The sequence below is a fragment of the Diadema antillarum genome, unplaced genomic scaffold, assembly GCF_040938485.1.
Source record: "Diadema antillarum isolate AM-2024a unplaced genomic scaffold, OU_Dant_1.0 seq00001319_RagTag, whole genome shotgun sequence".
NCBI classification, from domain to species: domain Eukaryota; kingdom Metazoa; phylum Echinodermata; class Echinoidea; order Diadematoida; family Diadematidae; genus Diadema; species Diadema antillarum.
This window is the reverse complement of record NW_027272091.1, coordinates 192,064-210,988: the sequence shown is the minus strand read 5'-3', so window position 1 is coordinate 210,988 and position 18,925 is coordinate 192,064. Positions and strand designations below refer to the sequence as shown.

Genomic DNA, 18,925 nt, shown 5'->3' with positions numbered 1-18,925 from the left:
TTGCTTGGGGTAAAAGAGAAGGTACAAAAAAGATACAATCATCAAACTACTCCCTCATGTCGAGAGACAGTTGTATGAGGTGGTTGACATGCATCCTAATTTTTACACACATGATGAGAGACAGGATATACTAAGCCACTCCTCCCACTTTCTTTTTCATGCAGATTCATCAAATCACCATGGAAACATGACACAAATCGAATAAGACTCAAAGACTATCTTGCTGTTCTCCGATGCAATCAGACCCTACAAGCAGAGCACCGAATTTGTGATGAATCCAAACTTGTACACAGATGCCGGGTGAAAATTTGCAAAATATTCTCTCTGGCAGTTTTTGCCTTGCAGCAGTAGCATCGTTCAAGAGTGACATGGCTGAAGTTGGGTTGGACGCTGTCGGAATTCCATCTTCCGGTTTCTCCCGCATCATTATGATGATGATGTTGCAAACACAAACAATGTCTCGTCTATTTCACTTCCTCTCGAGAGAGATGCTACGAGATGAAAATGGTCTCGTCCTTGCGCTTCCTCTGCATGATGGTGCCGGGCTTGTTCTGGGCGTCGGGGTGGCTGGAGAGCTCCGGCGGACAGGAGGAGACGGGGCTGGAGACGAGGACCTGCTTCAGGTCGTAGAAGACGTTGCTGTCGTCCTGCGTCAGGAACGTGATGGCCGTCCCCGTCTTGCCGGCACGACCCGTACGACCGATGCGGTGGGTGTAGTCTGGGGACGGACGTTGAGAGGAGTAAAACGGAGTCAGGAGGAGAGTGAAAATTATTTTAAACACAATTTCTCATTAGTATTTTGCCCTTTGACATACATTTGTTGTTGTTATTGTTAAGGAATAGTTCAAGATCAGAGTCATACGTTTATACATAAGTATATAGGGGGTAGACATGTGGTATTTGACATACCAATACTATTTGTTCTAGTATCTAAATCATTGTCCATTCTTCTAAGATATTTCCACCACTCATTTATCTGTTTCTCATTATAATTCCTTGTTTCACTGACAGGCACAAAACCTTGAAGGTTTGGGGCTTCTTGTCTCATTAACAACATTTTGCAGCACAAAAATAATGCACAAATCTACCAGAGACTTGAGTTTCCTATAGTCTTCCTGCAAGCACAGAGAATAATATCTGGTGATACATAATTATTTTTCTCTGCCCAAAAGGGACGAACAACTGCATCAAGAATAAACTTTGACCACAAGCAGACTATTCCGTCTTCTTTACCTTCTATATTCTTGGCCATGTCGAAGTTGATGACCAGCGACACATTTCTGATGTCGATACCACGGCCAGCAACGTCCGTCGCAACCAGGATGTCCTTCAGTCCCGCTTTGAGACTAGCGAGGGCGTACTCACGCTGCTCTTGGCCCTTCCCTCCGTGAAGTGTCGTGGCATTGAACTGTGGTAGATCAAATCAATTGATAATGATTCCAAGAGAAGGCGATTCTCCGCAAAGCAACTCATATTAAACCATTCAGGACGGACTGATTTTGCTACAACATGCATTTCCCATAGACACTTGCCCAAGTATATACGGGACTCTTCCTCAACAGGTTAACCAATTGAAGACTCACAGGTGTCTATGGGGAAATATGTGTTACAGCAAAATCAGCTCGTCCAGCAGGTTGATATAACATGATAGCAAATAGAATAATATTGACCAAAGCCATATTTTTCTGCTGTGCAACTCTCAAATGTACGTTTGCAAATGTCCAAGTATTAGTCATTAACAAATATCTTCGATAATTCTATTGCAGAAAAAAAAACACATCTTGACCTCTTGACCTGCAGTCATCTATGACAGTTTCACGTAAAGTCATAACCTATATACTGTACCATGCAATCGCAATATCAACAAGAACAACAGTTTTAATTAAATTGCTCTTGGTGTCGAGCAACTAAGACAGGGTTGCATAAGAGCGTGAGACAATAATCCTTTAGATATTCTTGTTGGTACTCCAGGACGGTTTGACTAAAAGTCAACACACATCACAGTGACACATAACATAAACAACAGAAAACTAAACAACAAAAAACATACAGTACAGGCAAGGACACAAGTCCCTAAAACTTATACATCCACTTTCTCCGGAAATATACAAGACAAGGGAGGAAAAGGGTTTCTAATCATAACTTACCCCCATTTTCTCCAGGGACTTGGCCAGGACGTCCACGCCCTTCTTCTGGTTGACGAAGATGATAATGGGCGGGTCGATGCCCTTCTCCAGGAGGCCGATCAGCTTGTGCCGCTTCTCCTGGTTGGACGTCATGTAGACGATCTGCTGCACACGCTCCGTCGGCTTGCCCACGGAGCCGATGTAGACGACCGCGGGCCGTCGCAGGTAGTTGCGAGCGATGCGCTCCACAGCCGGAGGCATAGTGGCCGTGAACATGACAGTCTGAATGGACGGGTGGTCCGGGGGGGGGGGGGGGGGGGAGGGGAGAATGACAAGACCATGTGTTGCAAATATCATTCTTAGCAGTCGATTTGCCACATGAGCTATCGAGAGTTAAAAAGTGTCAGTAAATATGTCATGTGATCGTCATCAAAGGGTGTGCATCAACAAGGAACGGTTTAAATGCAGTTCTCTTCGGCTTACTATTAATGCCCAAAACATGCAAGACAATTTCGTTTAATACCACGCTCTTACTGATCAATTATCCCTCTGGACATCGACTCATTAATCTTTTTGCATTAGACTTTGTTATAATAAGATCACTTGGACAGATTCTGGTGTTGTTCTGGTTGTTACAGGAACTCTTTACTGCATTCAAAAAGGTTTACACGCAATAACTGGGAGAAATTCTTCCAATCAACTATTAGGAAACAGTCACTGGTTCCAAATATGATATTTATACTGCAAGCTTACAAGTTGAAGACTAGTCCCAGGTATACTTGGGCAGGTGTCTGTGGGAAATGCCTGATACAGCAAATCAGCTCGTCCTCAAAGGGGTAAAGCTTACATTGTACTTGTAATCTTTTTTCACAAACCTCACAATTATACTGGTCCATGACTTTTGATTGTGTTTGACTGAAGAAAATATTTTAAATAAAATCAAGTTTGTTTCTGTTGCAATAGAATTTCATTCACCAAACTAAACAATCAGCTTGACAGGGTGCATCCTTACTTGTCTGTATTTCTTCTTGGAGGCAAAGTTTGCCAGCAGTTTGGACGTGTCTTCTGCCTCCTCAGTGTCTGGCTTCTGGTTGTTGACTGGAAGGTAGTCCAGAATCTTCTGGACGTCCGGCTCAAAGCCCATGTCAATCATTTTGTCAGCCTGACAGGGACAGAACACAACAACAACAACAACATAAAGACTGATATTACATCACGGTGGCAGCTGATTATTCCAGCTCTGCACATAGCAACTACATAGCTTTTTTTCACAGTCTCAATTCTGGGCATTTAGAAAAATTTCTCTGATCTTAATGAATAAAAGTTACAAATCATGACAACAGATTATCGAAGTTGACAGTCCTATAGTATAAAGTAAATGTCTACCTACAAGTTTAAACAACACTTACAATGTATAATGGCTTTTAATAGACAGGCATTTGATAAAAAAAGAACAACCTTGGATCATTTCTTCTTTAAGTTTGGTCCCTTCCCATTGATGTACCTTATCATATCTGCATAAAACAGAATCTCACCTCATCCAAAACGACGTAGGTGCACTGGCTGAGTACCAGGTACCTGTTCTCCAGCACGTCGATGAGACGACCGGGCGTGGCGATGACGATCTCGCACCCCAGGCGGAGCTTGAAGCCCTGGTCCTCGCGGGAGATGCCGCCGATGATGGAGACGGTCCTGATGCCCAGGGGCTTGCCAAACTTGATGGTCTCCTCCTCAATCTGCTGGGCCAGCTCACGGGTCGGGGCCAGGATGATAGCATAAGGGCCCTGGTCTGCATCCTCCTCTCTGTGGGCCGGGGGAAAGAATTGAAGAACATATTAACCCATTGAGGACTAGTCCTGAGTATACTTGGGCAGGTGCCTATGGGAAGTGCGTGTTGTAGCAAAATCAGCTCGTCCACAACAGGTTAACAGCTACAACTCTACGAATACAGTCAAACCTGTTTACAGTGGCCTATAAATAGAGAAAAAAGAGTGGCCATCATAAACAGGTGACCACTATAGACAGGTTATCAAACATTTGGAGCGCATTGCATAAACATGTACATAGTGTATGTACGTGTTTTATGCGTTGAAAGATGGCATTATTAATCCCATTTGCATGGCAGGTGAATGCAGTGGTGGCAATCACTGAACTACTGTCATACGCCAAATATTTCGCGAGATTTTTATTTTTGCAAATTTCGCTAATCAAGTGCTATACGCAAATTTAAAGACACACAAAAATACTGACTCTGATCTCGACCATGAATGTCATACACAAGCATACACTTTCTCCATTTAGTACTGCACTCCATGATCACGAATTCGACCACTTGCGAAATCGTCGGGAAGTCCCAATTTGCGAAATACTAGACTCGATGAATATGTTGTGTATACAGTATTTGCTATGCATGATTGGCATGGCTGCAAAGCAGAAAAATACACTGAATTTTGGGATACGCTCACTTTTACTTTTGAACGAGTTTCATGTCTTGTGAAATGCATGAAAATTTCCACACTGCGAAAATGTCAACTTTGACAATATGAAATTGAAGAGAATACATGAAAATAAAGCTTACATACTTTCTACAAGATTTATTCAAAGATTTAAAGATTTATCTCAGAACAGCTAGCACATTACTGTTCTGGTTCCAAAGACATGTTTGGCGTGTGCCTATATCCTCCAAGTCATGTAATTGTGGCAATGTCTGCATAAAAATGTACATCTCACAAAAGAATCTGCACATGCGAGTAACACGGCTACACATTCCAGCTGACTCGATTTGTGCTTGCTCTTTCTGCCTATTTGCAATCACTGGTGACATGATATTGTTTGAGAATTGGAATAAGACATCATGGCACTATCTTTATCGTGATTATTCATACCTTTTGATCTACAGACCTGAGGCATAGCATGCGCTTCCATCTTTGCAAAGTGTTTTTATTTCACGGCAGGGTAGGAAATATTCTCAGGCTGCACAGACATCCACAGTTTAAACTATCACACGGAGTACTGGAATGTAAGGATGCACATAAAGGCTGAGAGATAAAGCTCCCTGGGGGTCAAATCCAGGTGAAACACCTGTCTGTCTGACGAGCTCACCAGCATACCTTTCTATTTTTGGAAGAGTGGTGATCCAGACCAGGAGAGGAATGAGGAAAGCGGCCGTTTTACCAGACCCCGTCTCGGCCACACCGATGACATCACGGTTCTGCAGACCAATGGGGATTGCCTGCCGCTGAATTGGTGTTGGATCCTGTGGGGGGGGGGGGGGGGGGGGGGAGGGAGGAGGGGGGAGGAGAGGGGAGGAGAGGGGAGGAGGGGAACAGATCAAAGAGAATGTTGGCATATTTGGGAGTCCCAAGTTTTAATTGCATTGCACACGTTTGCTACTGACATTATTGACAAAAGTGTGCGTAAGGCACATGTACAACCTCACTTGTGAATGAATGTCTCACATCGAGACACACAGGCCCACATAAATTGTACCTATATACTTACATGAATACAGATAGATAATAACATCAACATGATGCTTTTAAAGTGCATAAGACTGTCATCGCATCTTTACACACATAAAGGAGGAAACATAGGACAGAAAGATAATATAAGAGGATAAACATAAGACATTCAAAATGCTCTTTGAATAGATATGTTGCCAGGACAGATTTAAACTTTGGTGTTAAAGGGACTGTACAGTACTGGTTGAGGTAAGGGATTCATGTTTTGAACATTTCTAAGTGAGATAATGAGAAACCTCTTATGAAATATGAAAGAGCATTTAATTTTAAGAAGGATTCAACGTTTATTTGATGAAAATTGGTTTTGAAATGGCTGAGATATCCAAAAAAGTGATAATGATAAAAGGCGACATGCCACAACTTTATTAGGATCTCTTTGTTTCACCTCGTTTTTGGATATCTCAGCCATTTCAAAACCGATTTTCATCAAATAAACTATTGATACCCTTTAGAATTGCATGCTCTTTGACATCTCAAAGAGTGGTTTCTGAATATCTCACAAAATGTTAAAAGCTAAATCCTCACCTCCACCAGAACTGTACACACCCTTTAAGGAAAAGTCCTTCAAATTAGATGGGCTACATAAATGTGTCTACAAGGCTTTCTCCTGAGCATGTATTGTATACTGCTAAATGTAATCGATCTCACAAATAAAGTCACTCTCGGTAAGCCCCCCCCCCCCCCCCCCCTCCCCCCCCACAGATTGTACGCACCTTGTATCCAACTTCCTTAATGATGTCCTGAATGTGCTGGGGCAGGCCGGCCTCGTCCCAGAAGCGGACGGGGTGCGGGATGTGGCCGCCTTTGGTGGAGATGTTGAAGTCCTCGCGGAAGATGCGCCAGTCGCGGTCCATCATCTCCGCCAGCTTCTTCTGCTTCCAGTGACGTTCATCCCACTTCTGCTTCTCCTCCTTCTTCTTCTGCTTCTTCAAGCGATTCCTGCAGGGGGGGGGGGGGGAGGGGAGAAGGGAGGGGAGTGGGGAGTGAGGAGAACAGATTGATTGGTAGATGAGCTACTGAGGTATCTTTGTCACCCATGAAAAAAAGAAAAATGCTGGAAGAAAGAAACAGGCATCAACCTACTGATACAGCTAAATCCCTACCCTTAGCCGAACCATTATCTATCAATCACATCTAGTCATATCAAGAAGTACACGAGAGCTAATCCACATCTTCTTTGTTACCTATGAAAGCAATAATAATGATTACGACTTTGTAAATAACAACAGAAATCTAATAATGACGATAATGATAATGACTGTATCATTGTCTTCACTATCATTACCTCCGTGATTATTGTCACTTGTACTACTAGCAGTGGTAATGAAAGTAGTAGTGGTAGTAGTGGTAGTAGTAGTAGTAGTAGTAGTAGTAGTAGTAGCAGTAGTAGTACTAGTAGTAGTAGTAATAGCAGTAGTAGTAGTAGTAGTAGTAATGGTGGTAGTAGTGATGGCATTAGTGGCATTAGTAGTAGTGGTAGCAGCAGTAAAACTGTACTAGTTGAAGTAATAGTAAAATCAGTATTATCACCAACATCACCATGAAGATCACCACTGTTGCTGACGAAAGTCTGCTGCTGGGGTCAGCACTTACTTTTCTTGCTCCTTTTCCTGCTGTGACCGCCTCTGGTCCAGGATGTCCTGGTAGAACTTGGAGGTCTTCTTCTGGGCCTTGATGTCGATGCCGGCGATGCTGCCACGCCCATAGAGCTGAATCTCGTGATGCTCCTTGTAGCTGTGGTAACAAAATAACAATTGAATGAAAGGGCTTCTTGATCATAGAATTCCAGTGAAATGGCAACCTTTGCTTGATACATGAAACAATTGCTACCACATTTTTTTCCCCGAAGGCTTTACTCAGCATGATTCAGAGTCATAACATTGAATTAATCCTTAATTTGGGAATATATGACTGAAGAAAACAATTCCCCTTTCATGCATTTGTGTGGCAATCACGACTGTATCACGCATATGTAAACAAACAGCTTTATATAATCTCTCTCATTCACGTCTCGAGTTGCACATTTCTTTCTTGATCAGGCAACAAGAACATTGGATGACAATCATGGTAAAGATTGAAGTACCACATGCTCACTATAGCTTGGCTCTGGCAACCCAAGCAACTGCAGCATTTTCAGCCTTTAGTTGTTGGAAATATTACCAGCATTCTGCAAGCAAAAGGCCTGGACTATGAACCCATCATTTCCTAGAAACAACATTCTTGAAGTTACTGTATCATCTTTCTATCATAATTTGTACTATTCATTGTGCATGTTTCATTCCACAGGGGAAAAAAATTGATAGTGCCTTCATCTGGTGAGAAAACATGACATTTGTGTCAGAGCCTTTTTTCTTCACATATGATAGATTTTAAAAATACTGAATTTAGGAAAATGTGCTACTATTTCTCTCTCAAACTGGCAAATTTTGGTCAATTTCTTTCTGATCAGAGTGCGAACTTCATGAACCAAAGCCATTCCATCCAATTTTTCTCTAATACATGATACACAATTCCTTTACAGCAAAATTCAGAGGTGCCAATGTAACAATAGGGTTTTAACCAGCAAAGTTCCCTGTTATAAGGCCCTAAGAGGAGTAAGAGAATGACAGAGGTGTCTTACAGTGGGTTGTAGTCAGCAGACGTGTCTTCGCCTGGATCCCAGTCAAAGACAAATTTCCTGTCGTTCAGGCGACGTACTCTCCGCTTCTTCTTAATGATACCAAGATAGCGGTCCTGCATGGAGTTAAAATTGAACAAAATATTGTAAAAGTGGAAACTTTTGCAGATTTCACGTAACCAGAAACTAGTGCGAAAATAAAAGCACACAAATATTTTTGCTTGTCATAGGTATCACTATGTAATGTCTTGATACTGGGAAATTAAAAAACACACAAAATTTATCTTACTCTGCAGAACGCGAAACAATTGCTCACGCGAAAAAAAATCCACTTTCACAGTAGTGCAAACGAAGAAATGACATATAGCGTTTTCTGTACAAAGAAGTTTGTAAGAAAACAGTATAGAATGTTGGTTGGTATCCTTTCGTTTGGTTAACCTTTATCAAAACACACACACAGAAAAGAGATATCCTATGAATATATCTGATATGAATATATATATATATATATATATAGTCAAACCTATCATAGCGACCACCTGTATATAGCAGCCACCTCCTGTATACGACCACTAAAAACAGTTCCCTTTGAGAGAGAAGGCATGTTACAGAACATGTCTACAGCAGCCACTTGTTAAAAATGGCCACTTTTTCCATCTCCCTCATCTACAGTAACAGATTACATGAAAATGTGGCTATCTTAGGCTGCGTTTATCAACTTTCCCCTGTTTAAACGGCTTTCCAAAGCCCTTTCCAAAGCCCTGTACTATTAATGTGCCGCTCGTTTTCTAAGAAGGGACGCCAAAAAGCAATTACCATCATAAAGACTTATCTTCCTTTGAGAGTAATGAGTCATGATGCAATGCCACATGAATCAACTGTCTTCCTATCTGTGAGGCAGCTCCAGTTTAGCACATAATTCAAACATTTCTTAGTGGCGGCATGAGACTTTGGCTGCGTTTATCAACTTTCCCCTGTGTAAACGGCTTTCAAAAGTCGTTTCCAAAGCCCTTTCCAAAGCCTTTTCCAAAGCCATTTAGAACGGATTCCAAAATAGTTGCGTTTATCAACTCTCTTCGCGAACACGATAAACGGCCTGTCACTGCACAGCAGCTGCATTGCGCAATTCGACCCGAGGAGAAGAGGTCACATAAGGCGTGCATTGTTCGTAAACTGCAGTACAATACTACAAAGCCATTTCAAAACAGCTTTGCATTTATCAACTTCAAAAGGCTTTTACAAACAGGTTTCTGAAAACCTGTCTAGGAAGCCTGTTTGGAAAGCCACAAATTTGCGGCTTTCGAAAAGGCTTTCCGAAAGGGCTTTCAAAACAGCTTTGCGTTTATCAACTCGTAAACATTCCTTGAAAGCTGTTTGGAAAACCTGTTTCTGCCAAGAAAGGGAGAGTTGATAAAAGCACCCTTTCGAAAAGGCTTTCCGAAAGGGCTTTCAAAACAGCTTTGCGTATATCAACTCGTAAAAATTCCTTGAAAGCTGTTTGGAAAACCTGTTTCTGCCGAGAAAAGGAGTTGATAAACGCACCCAATATCAGCTCAAATCAACTGAGCTCTACAATGTATGCATCCTTCAGAACAATGAAATACTGTTAATGCAGAAATTTGAGCAGTACATCAATTTTCATGTATTTCGCACTACTTTTGGCTAGTTTGAATCTTAAAACCTGCAAAAATATCTGTACAATTTTCTCTGCACATTTTGAATGAGTTGAAAATTGTGCAGTGCAAATTCAAGAACCCACGAATATGGATTTGAAAGAATATATCGTCTATTCACCCATCTGCACAACATGAGGGTTTACCATGAGATTGCTGTACAGCCCTGGTAAGTACCTCTCTCTAGATAAAATCAAAGTGAATTTGTACACAAATAATAGAAAATAATGTGGAAGATCCTGCTCCACCCACTTTATGTCAAAGCCCTAAAGGTAGGGTAATTTCTCCTCAAGGACCTTTTGACTTCACTCACTGTCGCTCACTAATATCTGAAATATGGAGAAGGAAATTCCCAAGGGAAATTTGTTTTTCCTCATTCACTGACGCAATTTCCCATCGCGCTCTGTATCATAATCAGGGGCCTTGCTACATTTTTGGAACAAACAATTTGATCAGACTTGATTAGATGTGATGGCGGATTTATTCCTACCTTGATAGCCTGTTTTTCCTTCACTTCATCCCTAGACAGCTTCTCCTCCTCCATGTTGTCATCCCTCATCCTTCTCTCTCTCCGCTCTCTTCGTTCCTTCTCTCGTGGATCCTCTGTTACAGACAAATTTACAGATTGAAGGCTGAGTGAGACTGTGCAAATGATCATAACATTACTGAGCTCTTGTCTTTCATTCATTAATTCAAGCGTATGGCACAGTGTGCCTGGTCTATACCATTTGCCGATTAATGCTAGTCACCTGGGACGAACCAGAGGGGTCAGCTTCATTTACCTGTTTTTTTGTATGGGTGGGTAGGGGGACCAATTTACCGGGTTGGCACCCTGCTCTTTGCGATGAATGAATGAAGCGGGATCTTTTATGTGTGTGTGTCATAGTGAACACGCACATGGGACCTCCATTTAATGTCCTATCCGAGGGACAGAGTGTTTTGCCTCTCACTAGAGGGGACGGAATGTCTACACACAACATTGCTCAGTGAGACTCAGGAATTGAACCCGGTACTCTTGGATGTGAAGGTAGACGCACTACTGACTGAGCCATATCCCTGTCCCATGCCTCCAAAGTTGCTGGATTACAGGCGCACGCCACAACGCCCAGCCAGCTCTTGTCTTCTTATGAAGAGGATGGAATGAAGGAAACAAAATCTTTAAACTTTTTTAATATCTGAGTCATCAGTACGCATACATGCACTGACAGTGTTAATGAAAGCAATACATTTTACTCTTTTTTTTTTAATACAAATATCCAAACCATCTCACAACCGCACATACAGATATCTAATTGCCTGAAAGTGCTTCTTAAACGAATAAATCTGCACAGAAACTACACGGATGGCAAACATGAACACACTGGCCCACATTGTGGGCATAGGTCGATGGTCAATAGGGGGTTACAAACTGACTTCAACCCTACATGTATGGAATAGGGTGATGCTGTTGTTTGTTTTGCGTGTGGTGTTTTTTTTCTCTCTCTTTTCTTACCTCTTGACTGTTGAACCATCTTAACAAAGACATTCTGCTTCTTTAAATCAGCCTTTAGGAAGAAGCAATTGAAACTTTTTTCAACACTCTATGGGCTATGGTGATACTTTAAATACTGCTCTTACCTCTTGACTGTTAAGCAATCTTTTAAAAACTATACAAGCAATTGAAACTAAATTCAAAACATGGATTACAGTCATGCTTCTGTTACTTCTCCTACATGTTGACTATTGAGCAATCTTGTCAGTCATTGTATTCTTTTTAGCCTCAAAGAAGAAACGATTCAAACCATATTCAACACTCTAGGGGCTAGGCTGATACTTCATATATTTCTCTTTATACAAATTGACTGTTGAGCATTTTTTTTTTCCAAAATTGATCTGCTTTTTCTTAAAGCCTCTAATAAGAAGCAATTAAATCCTAATTCAACACTCTTTGGGTTTGGGTGATACTCAGGATACTCCTCTCACCCATTGACTGCTGAGCGATCTTCTCAAAGTCGTTCTGCTTCTTCCTGGCCTCCTCCGTCGCTGCCCTCTGGGCATCCACTGCCTCCTGTCTCCTCTGCAGAGCAAGCTTGGCTCGCTCCTCCTTGCTGAGAAACTTGGGCTGAGATCGGGGGAAAAAAACAAGAGGAGCAGATGAAGGACAACTCACACAAATGGTTGGAGATCAAGATATCATGGTTGCATCATGTTGCGATCTTTTTTTTTTTGTGGGGGGGGGGGTTCATCCTTGAATCTGGTCACCAGCAACAACCCTAGATTGTAGATTGTTTACACGTGCCTGATTCTGTGTGACACTTCGTTGTCACAGAGAATTCGTGGACAATTGGTGCACAGTAGGTTTCGAAAGATACAATATTGGTACTTTTATTGCGTACATCAGGAACAGTCACAGCTGCTCACCATGATCGTTAGTCTGAAGCACTGAGGCCGTGGGAAGACACATTTAAAGGCTGGTGTAGATCCATCAAGCTTTCATCTGGTATCTACAAATATCATCACAAAGTTTTGCCTGTATTTCAAGTCAGTCAGTATGTTTGCAGTGTGGCACATGTTGATCAAGTTCATGCGTATGGCTTTAAGATTGCCAAATTGTTTTAATGAATCCATTGTCATTCTCCAACCAAAGACATGCATAGGGTCATGCTGGTATAACACATGCTCAGTCTTCTGAATGTGCTGTTTATTTTACCTTAGCAGCTTTTCTCTGCTCCTGCACTGGCTACAATGCATGTAGTCTTACAAGACATGGTGACTTGCATGTTCAATAACACAGAAGTGCCTGACACTCTAAGCTTTTCTTGAAATGTCTGAAATCATATTTACTGAATATGCCATATATGTGGTGAGTCTAATTTTTCACTCATTGAGACTTCCCTACAATTTCGCAAGTGGTAAAATTCACAATTGTGGAGTACAGTACTGAACAGAGAAATGTATGCATGCAAACCACATTCAGACATTCACAAAGTTATTATTTTCATATGTTTTTAAATTTGTGAAAAGCACCCAACATGTGAAATTCATGTAGAAAAAAACCCCGCGAAATATATTGCGTACACAGAACTTTGCCTCAATTTCCCAGATCTGCTTTTATGGTATCATTTCTCTACAAAATAAACATACGTGTAGGAGTGAGGTTGGGTTTCGCTGTGGGTCCTTCACAGATTGGGCAAATTGTTGCTTACATCACTGGCACGAGTTGCACACCACACTTCGATCAGCAACATTCATTTCATGGCCACATTCAAAGGTTACCCTCTTGGAAAAAATATTAACTGCTCATCCTAACAGTACTGAAACAAAACCTCTCTATCATTCCAGCATATATAAGGAAGTTCAAGGACTTACTCTTAAACTGACAGAAGAGGGATTTTCACACTCTCATAGGAAAGTGAATTACTGGGATGGTATGAACAAGGTTGAGACACACATTTATTCTCATACAACCTCTCCCCCCCCCCCCCCCACACACACACACACCCACAAATACTGTAAAAGAGGGAATTTTGGGGCAAGTAATTTCTATGAATATTTAAAAAGTTATGAATTTATGAAGATTACTCCAGTTGTGATGTCACATATGTAGAGTGATATAAAGAAAACATACAGAGAATTCCACAATGACTCTTTCCAGAAATATAGAAATATGGTGAATTCTGTTTACATTTTCTTAATATCATCATCATCATCCTGTAATAAGGTCACAAACTGTTGCAGTCTTCTCATCCAGTGATGGCAGCATTGAAACTTTAACAATTCATAACTTTTGAATGGATTGTCCGATTTTCCTCAAACTTTCACTGATGTGCTCTACTAATATCGCTGTATTCACTAAATCCACACATATATTTGGGTGAACCTGTCCTTCAACTCTTTAGTTTACGAGCCATGTTCGCACGCCCAACTCAGTTGACGGCATGTCAACGTTGCATATTCCACTCACATACACAAGCCCGCCCAAAACAATCGATAAATCACCAAATGCCGCAGTACAATGAAAGCTTTACTCACAATTCCATTCCTGTCACGTGTAGCTTACATTTTATATGGTGATTGACTATCAAGGGGTGTTCCTCACTGGAATTGGCAGTACAATCTAATTTTTCTGTCATGGTTTGTATGCAAAAGTCATGCCTCTTACACAATAATTTAGCTCACTGGTAATTTGAAAGGAGAACAATAATAGATTTGTCGTACCATTTACATTAAAGCAAAACTTGGCATTTTCTCTACAACTTTGCTCATTATATGTCCAGGGTAACAGAAATCTATAAAAGTTACATAGATTTTAAAAACAATGTTTTTTAAGCATGACAACATTGCTCTCTTTTAACAATGTGGCACACAGGGGGTTTACACCATGCCAGATAAAGAGTTAAGGAGCTAAAAAGGGCCTGCTCTAGCTGGAAATACCTTAGACAGGGCTTCCTGCTCAGCGTTCTTCCGAGCAATCATCTCCTCCAGAGACAAGGGCTGTTTCTTGTTGGACTTCTCGCCCTCCTCCTCCTCCTCATCTTCTTCCTTCTTCACACTGTAAGGGAGTTTTTAAACAATACCATTAGTATCAATCCACGTACCATATATCTGTTCGCAAAAAAGGAAATACACCATTTCTTTTTGCTTCTTCGCCAATTCTGCACAGAGCCGTTCCTTAATCATAAGTTACGCTTCTTGAATCAATTTTGGGCTTCAGTTTCTTGACAGCCACTCTACTGCCCCCATTATTGCATCTCTACCATAGAGAGATCCCAAGCTACCAATGAAAATTGAGGAACATTCAACATAACAGCAGCATGCCCATATCATATAATCTGATAACGGAAGCAGTCTGACAGTACCGCAATAAAAATCGATGATACACTGAACATATCAACATATTTCAATAAAACTGTGTGGTACTGCCACCAATCAAACAACATATTCTAGAGAATGAGCACATAGAACATTGATGCTGGGAGAAAGAGAAAAATGCACACATGGAACAATAGTGAAACTATTAGTCAGCAATACTACAAATAGACTTCAAACTCTGATTTGTTTCACAGATTGGCAAACATTTTTAAGTAATTTGCAATAATTTTTTTTTTTTCATTCATGCAGTGCATATCTAACCTGGGCTACTCTGTAAATACTGTAGTCTCAACTAATTTCGCCCTTTTCTGTGATTCTCTGGTGGAATATCATACAGCTTCCATGCTCAGTAGGCCTACATACAATAAATTGTTTTTTAACTATGCACATGAAGATTAAAATACTCTTAGAGTTGCAACTCACTGTACAACAACTTATACTTTTAAATTTTAATCAAAATAGTGTAATTGCTATGATTCTAATAAATTAACAGTAACATAAGAACAGGAGTGAATTTACTGGAATATATTCACAAAAATGTAATTTTGGTGTAATTAAGAACTGAGCTATGGCATACTTTAAAATGTGCTACTAAACTTATTTTACACATGACAAATGTATCTTGTTGGATTATTTGGATACAGGAAGGTAGGAGAATTTGGAAAAAAAAAAAAAGATGCATTTTTTAGCCAATAAAATGAATTACCTTTTTGACTTGTGACTTGGTGACTTTGAGTGCCTTGATCTGTCTCTCTTCCTGTCCCGATCCTTGTCCCTGTCCCGATCCCGATGTCGGTCACGATCTTTCTCTGACCGCCCCCGGTCACGGTCGCGATCGCGGTCATGCCGGTCCTTGCGGTCCCTGTGGCGGTCACGGTCTACTTCACGGTCGCGGTCTCGATCTCTGTCTCGGTCACGGCTGTGATCGACGTGTCTCTCACGATCTCGATCCCTCGATGACATCTTAATCGCAGAATATGCCTACAAATTGTATACCCCAACAAGGTGTGAGAGTAAAACATTATGATGATGTGATTGGAACCTACAAACTGTATGAATGAACAGTAGACACTTTTTTTCTTTCAAATATGGATACTTTAAAGTACAAAGACAGCGTATTTCAGTTTCTGGGGATTTAGAATGGCACGACTGCATCACTACCTCATCTGACTTTCAATCAATTTTATAGGAAATGGTGGGACTGCAAGTTTCCTCCTATTAATTTAGTTCTTCCTTTTACGGTACAGTGCACCCCCAATTTAACGAACACAGTTATAACGAAATTCCGGTTACTGTTTGAAGTAAAAATTCAGGCCGCAACATTATCCACTCTATGTATTCTTATTGTTTAGTTGTTCGGTTATAACGAAATTTTGATATAATGAAAGAAAACTGCCAGTCCCGGGGACTTTGTTACAACAGGAGTCCACTGTATCAGTCTGCACATGTAGTAGTCTTGAACACTATCAGTAGTAGTTAATACAAAAGCAATGAAAATGTGAAAAATAAAAGGCATAATATTGTGACATATATTTTCTAGATCTCTATCATATCCCATTCTGAACAGTTTTCCAGCATTAAGAATGACTTGCCACTGTTCAATTCAAATCTACAAAAAGAAGAGACATGAAATCATGACAACATTACCACGACTAAAGCTGTCTAACTGTAAAAATGACAGAAACAGGACGAAGTACAATGTATTAATAGAAATGGGGAAACAAGAAAGATTAGTACTTGTGCACGACTGAATTGTTTTAGCGTACATAGATGTCGTGAATGCCACCAGGAGCTATCTAACCCTTGCAAGCACGTCCATTATTTTTCATGCACAGCTTGCCAGAAAATCGGCTCAGGTGTTACACCACAAGCAATAACAAGGGTGTATAATTTTACGACTACCGTGTGCTTAAAGCACACGATAGTCGTAAAATTTGATCTGTTTTCATCGTTGCAAAGTTAATTTGTGCCACTTTTTTCCCATCAATTTTGTGAAATTACATGTTTACAATGTACATTGTATCTCGTAATCGTATCTCGAATTTCCCCACAGCACTTCTCTGACTCTGAGCTGCAGTAACCAATCTACGCTACCTACAGATAGCCTAAACCAGGTCAGAAGAGCAAATGCTCATGCCTACTGCAAGCACAGTAGCATGCCAAATGATGCCACTCTGTAGCTCTGCAAATGGAGAAAATCAGGGGGTCTTTAATGCTGTATTTCGCAGAAATAATCTGAATAATAGCAGATTTATATCTACAATACATTTTTTTTAAATTAAATTTTGCTATTAAACTTGTTAATCGTTAATTTAAATGTCTCTATTCTAGACAGAGTGCAGACCATTGTCATTGATTGTCAAGGCCTCGACCTATTTGTAAACTTTACATTGCCTCGGAAAAGGCTAGATAGAAATAGAATCCAGTTTGTAGACTAAATTACATTTTCGGGCATAAATAGATGGGGTGGAGTACCTCAGGCTGCACTCATATTAATTCACACGATTGTCGATACCTACGTCTACGATTACGAACACGAGACTCCGCTCCGATCCCGAAAGTAAAACCAATGCAATGCCATGGAAGCTCTACACTGTAGACTAGTCTGGCCTGGCTTGTTTATACCATTGTTTACAGTGTAGGCCTACGCACAGCCGGAGCCAGCAGCTCAGCTCAGTCAGTCAGAGTCAGACTCAGACATTTAACGTTAGAGATTATGTCACTGTCGCTGATTGTCAGTGCACACAAGACCAAAAGACCCAGCTGGAATAGCAATAGATGGGACTGTAAAATTTACATTGCACCGAGTTTAGACTTTTAACATTGATTTCGAACCAAAAGCTGAGGAACTTGCGACTTGAAATATCTGTTACACACTTACACAACTATGAAGTTCTTGCTGCAGTAAGTTTTGTTCAAAAGTCGAGCAGTAAACCCTTTCGATTCGCGGAATTTCACGTTCAACAAGAGGACAACAACACTTGTTGGGGTTAACACGACGATTCCTAAACGTAGCTACAGAGGGCGCTCAGCGCAATAAATAGAAGAAAAAAAAAACGAGAAAAAAAAAATCAATGAGAAGAGGGGCAAGGGGGGGGGGGGAGATTTTTTTTCCTAACAAACTGTTTAAAGTTACTGAAACCCTTGCATCTGATTAGCTAAGAGCAAATATCGGACAAAATACGGCAAAATCGTGAAATAGGCCCCACCGCAGTGCGCGTGCACCCGTGCGATGCTATGCTGTGGAAATCGGCCCCACTAGTCTGGTAGGAATGGGGGGTCCCCATGCACCCCCAGAACACATTTTTTTAACTAACTTTTTTGTAACCCTTAGGGTGTCTAGTTAATGATTTTTTTTGTTCCCAAGAAAAAAATCGTGTCCCATGGGGGTCATTGGCGGCCATCTTGGCAGCCATCTTGGATTTTCAGGGAAAATCATTATTTTCCATAACTTTTGAACTACACAGCATAAAATTAGAAATAAGCATTTTTTCAGGGTAAACTTGACACGAGGAATCGATCGCAATGGTTATTTACATGGTTAAAGCAAGTTTGAAACAAGAAAAGCCTAAAAGCATGCAAATTTCCGTGTCATTTTCACCGAAAAATACCCAAATAGTTAAACTTTCCAATTACACAACATACAGGGAAAAACAAAACAGTACTCCATAGTTAATACGGCATGAGGAATCGTTTGAGATAGTTATTTACATGATTAAATCAAGTTACATACAAGAAAAGTCCAAAAATGCGAGGAAAACCAGTGTCGTTTACTCTAGAAATATTCCCAAGTAGTCCATATACATGTACATGAAAATCTCATACCACCAAAGAGTGACTAACCACTTTTTCTTAACAGTCTGGTAGAAATGGGGGAGGGGTCCCATGCACCCTCCTTTTTCTATCCCTTAGGGTGTCTATTTGATGATTTTTTTTTTTTGTTTGTTTCAAGTAAAAATCGTGTCACATGGGAGTTATTGGCGGCCATCTTGAATTTCCAAGGAAAATCATTAATTTCTATAACTTTTGAACTTTCCAACATACAAGGAATAATAAAACATTTCTTCAGGGTAAATGTGACATGAGGAATCGAGCGAGACGGTTATTTTCATGATTTAAAAAACGTCTCATACAAGA

General features: G+C 40.7%; 1 protein-coding gene across 1 annotated transcript; it reads right to left on the bottom strand.

Moving 5' to 3' along the window:
* Positions 1–382: 382 nt before the first annotated feature.
* Positions 383–17,787, bottom strand: LOC139708191 (probable ATP-dependent RNA helicase DDX23). The gene is made up of 14 exons (XM_071620166.1): positions 17,670–17,787; positions 15,495–15,769; positions 14,351–14,468; positions 11,900–12,038; positions 10,428–10,540; positions 8,268–8,380; positions 7,241–7,381; positions 6,361–6,586; positions 5,237–5,382; positions 3,662–3,929; positions 3,139–3,288; positions 2,148–2,408; positions 1,234–1,408; positions 383–718 (listed from the first exon to the last, which is right to left on the bottom strand). The coding sequence occupies exons 2-14, from the start codon at positions 15,749–15,751 to the stop codon at positions 492–494; spliced, it is 2,334 nt and encodes a 777-aa protein (XP_071476267.1). The 5' UTR covers positions 15,752–15,769; positions 17,670–17,787; the 3' UTR covers positions 383–491.
* Positions 17,788–18,925: the final 1,138 nt, after the last annotated feature.

Excerpts from the sequence above, each read along its gene's own strand:
- LOC139708191 (XM_071620166.1), bottom strand. The coding sequence starts at position 15,751 with ATGTCATCGAGGGATCGAGATCGTGAGAGACACGTCGATCACAGCCGT. Across the intron at positions 1,409-2,147 it reads AGTCCCTGGAGAAAATGGGG|TTCAATGCCACGACACTTCA; the intron begins GTAAGTTATGAT and ends GATCTACCACAG. Across the intron at positions 719-1,233 it reads CATGGCCAAGAATATAGAAG|ACTACACCCACCGCATCGGT; the intron begins GTAAAGAAGACG and ends GTCCGTCCCCAG.